Below are 8218 nucleotides of genomic sequence, written 5' to 3' on the forward strand. Positions count from 1 at the left end.
GGCAGTATTTCAGGTTACTCTTCAATGTTAGTGTCAGTCACAATATTCTTAATTAGGGTCTGAAAAGTACAAGTGACTTCAGATGCAGCTCTCTGGAAGGGTGATCCACATACTTCTCCTGAAGCCCAAATTGGTTTATTCTTCCAGCCATCTTTGAGACATTTGTTCAGGTCTTAGGAGTATGTCTGAAACATATAAAAAGGAGCTGAAATTTAATTCTATAGTAGATCAGCATGCATACTTTGGCCATTAAACAGAATCTGCATCAGCAGCTCCATTACCAGGACTGTCATTGTTCTTCGGTACTGTGAACAGAATGTTCTGGCTGAGGGCTTCTCTCTTTAATTATAGAAGACTATTAACATGAGATTTCTGAAATTAATGCCTTTGTCCAAGAGAATATATTGTTTCCTTTGGGTGACACAAAGTTCCAAGTGATAAAATCCTTCTGGCTGTTGCAGTTTGCTTGTTGTTTACCATAAATCTTTCAGGTGTTTCAGATTTGGATTGGTGAACAATTTTTTTCCAATTTTTGAAAATGTTGTTCGTGGTTCATATGATCAGATCTGTATATTTAAACCCTGAACATGTTCTAACAGCTTAGATGTTTATAAGTTCTGTTCAATTTCTGTTCGTTTGATAGCATGTTTTCACGCTGATGGGCACTATTCATTTTATTACTTACAGAAATTTCTGGAGTCAGTAAAAGATTATTGATTGGTTTAACGAAGATGAGAATTCAGAAGCCGTAAAATTAGCTTAAAGAATGGCTTCAGCATCTGAAATCTTTACTTAAAAGAAATTACTTTGATCAGAAATTAGTTTGGATCATTTTTTGAGGTTTTATGCAAAGAACTTCTTTTAATAGTTTGTTTCTATTGCACAAGAAGAAAGACAGTGTTTGACTTCGTTATTTCTAGTTGATTTGTATTGGTGACTCTGTAACAGAGCATTTAGCCCCTAAATAATATCTGTAAGAAATGTAAGAAAAAGGACTTCTTATTTTTTTACAAAAGATTTTGTAAACAAGGGCCTATTGCAAAAGCTACAATTGTCATATGGAACTTAAAAAGGGTAATTTTAAGAAGTAACTAAAAATAAATTGGGAGTTGAAATCTACAAGCAAAAGGTGAGAAATTAAACCACTTGAGTTAAAAATGTCCTCTCTTACAAAATAGAGGTGACAGACAAGAGCCAATTTAGATGTGCCAAAAGACATTGACAATTTGCCCATCTAGCTAATACAGAGGAAAAAAAAAAAAGGAGGGTGTTGCAGGGGAGTGCAGGGGAGGTAGCTTTTCTTCTTATGCTGAGATTAGAGTCTACCTCACAGCTGTTTTTTGGATTGTTGTAAAGTTGAGAGAATATTACAATCTGTCCTGTTCAAGATAAATGAACATGTTTGGTAGTAGTGGACTAAAAGCATTCATCAAAAACTTGCTTTAGAAGAATGAAGTTATTTAGTGTTAAACGTTGTAAACCTTGCCATGAGATTTATTATCGTAGGAGCATATTGAAGTAGTAGATGTTCTTATAAAGGTAGAGTCTGGTAAGTGTGCATACTCCAGTCTGATGGGAAGTACTTAAATGCAAGATTTTGATTTTACCAAGCATGAGTGCTCCAAATTAGTGGTAGCACAGGAGGAAATTAAAGGTCCGTTTGTGTTAATGCTGGGTTTAGATGGCAGCATCACAGCTGGACTTGTGGTTTCAGAGCAGGATGCAAGCAGAAGTTCAGGAATTGTGTCCCACAAATGAAAGTGTAAACTTAAGTGAGGAAATGAAAGGTTCTTCCCTCTGGAATTTGAGTTACTGCTGTGTACTTGTGCTTTACTTTCTTGTGGCCCCTTCACCGCCGCTGCTATGAAAACCTTCATTCTCCAGCAGGTAAAGTGATCTCCCCTCAACTCATTTTGTGGTAGCACCATATTTTCATTTACAGGACCAAAGGCTGCAGGATGGTGCCTAATTTACTCCCTTCACCCACTCAGTTCAAGAGCATCGGGAATAACTTCTAATGTTAGAAGAAAATGCTAATCTCTCAGTTTAAGGCTTGAATCTTTGGAAGCTTGGGTCTTTTCTTGGGGTTTTTTCTTGTTGTGGTGGAGGGGTCTTTTTTTTGTGGGAGGGCAGTTTCTTTTTTCCTTTCTTCCTTTTTTCTTTGTATTCCGCAGTAGTAGTGCTTTGACTTCTGTGTTTGTAAATGCAAACCCACTCTTCTTAATCTTCCTAACTCAGTCCTCTCAGGAGAATTTTCTGCATTGGAAGGACTGTGAAGGAGTACTTTAAATAAAAACAAGGCAACTTACTGTGGAGAGATAGTACCTTGCCTAGCTGCTCTCCTCTTCCCTCTCTTCCTATTCTCAATTATGATACAGGACTTTACAGTTTCCCTTCTCTCCTTCCCTTGTGGCACAAGGTCCTTACAGCTTTCCCTTCCTGCTTTTTGAAGAGTATATGAACAGTTGTATGTTATCCAGTGGGCAGTGAGACTTAAACAGCTGTAAAAGTCCTACCCTATTTGGCTGTGCACCAGCCTCACTCCCACCTTTATTCCCTGGTGACATGGAGTTAATTTGGAACATCTGGTGCCAACGGGTAAGGTAGCTTGGATGTGCACCTCCTTATCTCCCCAGCTTTAGTCTCTGGTATCACTGGGGCAGTGCAGCCTGGGTGTGCACTTCCCTTGTTTCTCAGCCCTTCATGCAGCTGCCAACTCCAAGGAGAGTGAGAGTTGAAAAATAAAACAAAAATATGACTTTTTACCATCATTTCCTGTACTTTTCAATAGATTATTTTCAAGAATGACAATACCATGACATATGAGAATTAGTAGGAACTGGTTTATATTTTGAGAACGTTCTCAAACCCAGTCTGCACTGCCTACTCTTGGCCCCTTAGAGTGTGATCCGTCTCCCTCTCCAGCGTTTAGCTGTGTCATACCATAGTTGAAGAGATGACATCTGCATGGACAGGTTTTGTTGTGGACTTTTCCTGGCTCTTCATACTGAACTCATCTGCCTCTGTTTCTTTTCTTGTCACTAGTACTATGTGTAATAAAACATTTATCCTTCCTCTATGAACCTGGAATGATTTGGTTTTGCATAATTTCTGTACTGCTTCTTCTAAATTCTTTTGTTGTGACACAGAAATTTCATGGCAAATTCCAGCTATTCTGGAAGGGAAGTACTCAGAGCTGGCCTTGGTATTCCCCTGATATTGACATTTTAAATTTGCCAGTTGAATGTTCTAGTGTGGTCTTTGTTCTCTTCTGGTGATTTCCCATGGTATCTGTTCACAACATTTGCAGACCGAGTGCGGGCCAAAGGCACAGTTCAGATGCACTGCGCACAAATGGGCTGGTTACAGTTTGCTTTTTTGTGCATTCTACAATGAGAAAAAAAGACAAATTTCCTTTACCTGTACTATGCCAGTTTTCTTTCTATCAGTTTGAGGCAGTGCAACGGAACAAGGACAGATTTTCTGGATAATAGATTTTTTTATCAGTGCCCTAATCTCCCTTTTATATAAAGATTTCTATAGACAACCAGCTTGGTATTTTAGGAATATGTGTCACTGAACTCAGCATTTTATTTTAAGGCAACTCATTCAAAAACTATGAATGTTTTCAGTGAGTATGTCAAGTAAATACCATCACAGACAAGAGAAAGAATATCTTGAGAAACATAAATAGAGCTGGAAAACAGTCTTCAAGTTAAGAAAAAAATTCTCCCTCAGCTCCTTTTTTTCCCCCTGGATTTCACTAGCTTACTATACAGTATACAGTGTCCAACAGTTCTTTTAAAATTTGTTGCTCAGCAGAGAAGATCTCAAGGGTAAAATCTCTGGGATTTGTATAGTGACAAATTCCTATGGAATTTTTGGGTTGTGTTTTATTGTAGTAGGCATTAGACATAGTTTGTTATTAAGAATATTTTTTCATTATTTTTACTGTCTAGCAGGAATAAGTAATACGAGAAAAGCGTCTCTTAAGAACCATTGAATATCTGCTGTGCCAAACACAGGCAGTGAAAATTTTTGCCAGCTTGAGTAATTTATTATAACATTACCAGTGTCTTCCAAGGATATATGTTATGTAAATGAAAAGAAGTAGAAGTATGTAGAAGTGAGGGATAGTGAAGTGCCCTGTACCTGCACCTGCTGTCTGTCTGCCTCCCTTCCCTTTCCCATGGGAACATTGTGCTATTTCTTCCCCATTTGCCTCTCGTTTTTTGAACTTTTTGTTTTGTCTCTTGCCCGTCCGGTTTTAGTTCCTGAAACTAAAGAAGTGGTGAGCCACAAGTACAAGACACCAATGGTGAGTCTACTGTGATGCCTCTGGTGGTTCTCTAGAGGATGTATCTTTACATTTTCATGTGGAGAAAAGAGTTACATTGAGACTGCAGGATTTACAGTGAAACACCAGCTGATCTTTATGATGTTTTCAGTAGGGGGAGACAGCAAAACTCAGTGATTATTGGATCTATGAAAATAGAGGAACTCGCCAGTAGTGCAGAAAGCACTGTTTCCTTTTTTAAGACAGATAAAGATGAAAGATTGCCAATTTGGCATTGAACTTCAGCACAATAGGACCTGGTGGAACTGTTAAATTTTAAGACAGTGCAGAACACAATCCTTACTCCATAGAAGTGGTGGAAAGGGAGGCTACTTCCTAAGAATAAAATGATTGTTAACAGCTTACAAAAAATTCCCATCTCCTCATGAGCAATGACTTGTGAGAAAACAGTAAAAGTATTGATTCCTGCTGTATAGATGAGTTCGTGTTCTGGAATAATATTCAGTTTGTATAGCAATTTTTGTGAGCATGAACCGTTGATAATGATGCCTAGCACTTTTATACGTGATCAGGCTTATATGCATTCATGAGGAAGAAATAGGAACCAATGATTATCATCAGAAGGGAAATTTCAGTTTATGTCTGATGTGCACTGTGCACATTTGGTGATTTCATGGAGACTCAGTCTTTCAAGAGCAGAGAGAGCAAAATTGTTTGAAGAAGCTGGAAATGTTTTAGAACAAAATGCTTAGAATATATGTAGTTTAAGAAGCAAATAGCTGTATCTGCTAGTAAGAAAAGCCAGTTTAATGGAAAAAAAAGTATTTTATGGAAGTGTTTTAGCTTATACTGTAATACAACAAAACATATTGTTATGCTTATTACATTTACAAAGATTTTAAGTGTCTCAGTTTAAAGGACAAGAATTTTTAAGATCGTCAGAACAGCTGGCCTTAGAATTAATATATAAATTAAGTCTAAGTCTTACCTTCACCGAATTGTGCTGCCAGTCACATGGTAAAAGAGGATTTTTGGTTAAATAATAGCACAGTTAATCAGTTAAATAATTGTAAAACTGAGTAGTGCTATGTGAAACCCTCTCTTTAGTTAGCTCTTTCAACCTGTCCCAGAAAATATCTTGTAATTTCATGCAAAAGACCAAAAGCAAATATGCAGAATGGTTTTTCCAAAGCCAGTTAGCCAACTTTCTAGCTTAGCATGCTGTTCTTAAAAATTATTAAATCATACTGTTAAGCAGCTAATGTTTTTATCCCAAAGGAAGTTTTTAGTTTGTTATATGGCTCTTCTTCTCTCTCTGTCTCAGTTAGAAGGTGGTAGGGGACACATTTTCCTGATTTTGTCTGTAGCCAGAGTACTTGTCCCATGAAGGAAGACATGCAGGAAAATACAAATGTACAATGGATTTTGTAAAACACTTAATCTGAATTTCAGTATCTCTTCTAAATTCTTGTAGGCTCATGAGATCTGCTACTCCGTGCTGTGTCTCTTCTCTTATGTGGCTGCAATTCGTGGAAAAGAGGCAGAAAACAAAAGCAAACCACCTCGACCAGTTTCCAGTTGATCAGGATACTTGGAAATATCTACCCTTTGGCACACTGATATGCAGTACTCCCAGTTTTACTGCAGTTACTGGAGCTCACTTTCTGTCTTTTCTGAGAACTTGATTATTTATGTATGACCCTGCAAGTCTTTCCCCATAGAAAAACCTAAGCCTTCCCTGTTCAGTCTCCTTCTGAATTCATCCTTAATGGAGTTTTTAAATGAGCTTTTAATCAGACAGTTTTGAGCATCTGCATCCAGCTGTGAGTGACTTACTCTGGACATTCCTTTGAAATACCTTTTTTGTTAAGATGAGTAACAGCTTGAGTTTGGTTGTTTTTTGTTCTAGTGGTACTTGTTACAATTTGATCACTTTTCAACTGCAGGCTTCTGCTTTCAGATTCTCTGGTATGTGCACAGTGGAAGCAGCCTGGTCCTGTATGTTGTTTCAATGTTGTGTTTTTGTTGTTTTCCTTCTGTGTTGTTCATTTTAAATTACCAACACGGCGTTCCTGTCACATAGTTCTACAATCCCTTTTGGTAGAGGTGAACAATTTAGCTGTCATAGTGTTAAACTATCATGTGACAGTTGAAGTTTGGTTATTTAATTGGTCCATCTGTGGAGATGGCTCTTCTCAAGTGGAGAGAGAAACTTTGAAGGTAGTATAGTGTAAAAAACCTCAACACTTCATGGGTTCTGTGGATTTTCAAATGAGATTTTAGGTAACATTTGTAGCTACCCCAACAGTAGAGTTCACAGATGCAAATAAGCACTCCCTAAAGCAGTTAATCACAGGGATAAGAAAATTAATAAGGCAGTGTAAAACTTGGAAACATTATTGGCAGAAGCACAGTACAGAAATCTGCAGAACATGTTCAGAAGCCCAGAGGATTTTGCTGTCTCCAAATTTTTTAAACTATTGCTTTTTATTTTGTTTTCAATCTGTACCTGTATATGAAGGGATCTTGAAAATATTGTGTTTATGTATAATGAAACTCACATAGTTAAAACTATCCATCACATTCCTTATTTTAAATAGGCTGGATATGAATGTTTTTTTGCATCCCGTTTTTGTTCTTGAACTGTACTGCACTTGTCTAAAAAGCTCTTAGGATGCTGGAAGGTGAGACTGTCTAGAGAAAATAATGTTACATGTAAAATACCAGGAAAAATTGCTCTGACACAAACTGATGTATTGTATGTTTTGACATAGAATCCTGACTAAATGCACCCAGAAATAACCCTGTTTTGGCTTGGTCAGGGTATCTAACATTTACAATGGAATATACTAGTATGGGTGAGGATGATGTAAATATTACAGTATCACATCTATTTATAGAAACTGTACAGTTCTCTGAATGTGAAAATAAAATGTCATTCAACCAGCAACTAGTTTTCATCCTCCTGTGCTTTTCTATCATTTGTTATTCTGAAACAAATGTAATTATATACAAAATACATCACACACATAGATGAAATAGTGGAAAAGAGAAGACTCTAAATGGACAATCTAAATTTCTTTCCACATAAGCAGCTTTAAATAATGAGGGTTTTTTTTCTTCTAAAACAACATCTGTATGTCATTTGTCTTTAACACAAAAGTTTTTGAAAAGCATGAATAGGGAAAACAGACACATCTGAAATACGGAAATTTCTTTTGCAAGCTTGCAAGTGGAAGTGGTATGTAAATGATCTTTCATCCTTTCCTAACACAAAAGCAAAGCTGAAATTGGCAAATAATGAAATTAATCTGGTTTGAATTTATTATCTTTCTTTTGTATTCTGAGACTATAAATTTTCTTATAGTAATATCTGAATTTTTAGCATTTGTAGTTTTCTGCATACTATATTTCAAGTACAGTTAAGACTGAAAGCACTTTGGTCTACAGTAGAGGTTCCATTTATGCAATGCTGGGTCCCACTGAGGTAGACCATTTCAATTTTTAGGTTGTAATTATGTTAGTAGTCCTATTAATATAATCAACTTAAAATTATAGGGGGAAGATAATTAAATGCACAACATCATTTACTATGTACAGCTCCTTTTAAAATTACATAAGCTGCTGTCTGCTTTAGGCTGATGAGAAACATCAGTGCAGAATAAGACTTTTAAAGGACCTGATAATAAAAATGGCCCTCTGTCCCTTTTGACAGAATTTGTTTTGACAAACAAGTGTGGCTAAATATAGAGCTTGCTGTTCCATGGCTGGGATGAATCAGTAACAAGCTCAGCATCTGCTCTGACACTGGGCTTCTGCTCTTTAGGTGAGACTTGGCTTCAAAACTGAGGACATTTTTGAAATACATGAAACGTTTCCCATACTTGATGTTTTGGGTGTAGCACGTTCATCTGAGCCAAA

General features: G+C 36.9%; 1 protein-coding gene across 24 annotated transcripts in view; it reads left to right on the top strand.

Annotated features, from left to right (window-relative positions):
- The window catches only part of MADD (MAP kinase activating death domain), a 68772-nt gene extending 61525 nt beyond the window's left edge, over positions 1–7247 (top strand). For 22 of the 24 annotated variants that reach the window (XM_071427492.1, XM_071427503.1, XM_071427495.1 and 19 more), the window contains 2 exons: positions 4272–4318; positions 5772–7247. In XM_071427492.1, the coding sequence (XP_071283593.1) occupies positions 4272–4318; positions 5772–5879 (155 nt within the window). In that variant the 3' untranslated portion in view covers positions 5880–7247. Of the gene's footprint in view, positions 1–1942; positions 2599–4271; positions 4319–5771 lie in introns of those variants that run through there. The other 2 variants (XM_071427499.1, XM_071427497.1) reach the window with 2 other exon arrangements.
- Positions 7248–8218: the final 971 nt, after the last annotated feature.

This window comes from Agelaius tricolor, unplaced genomic scaffold (assembly GCF_023055355.1).
Source record: "Agelaius tricolor isolate 1412-34295 unplaced genomic scaffold, bAgeTri1.0.p SCAF_5, whole genome shotgun sequence".
In the NCBI taxonomy this organism is placed as follows: domain Eukaryota; kingdom Metazoa; phylum Chordata; class Aves; order Passeriformes; family Icteridae; genus Agelaius; species Agelaius tricolor.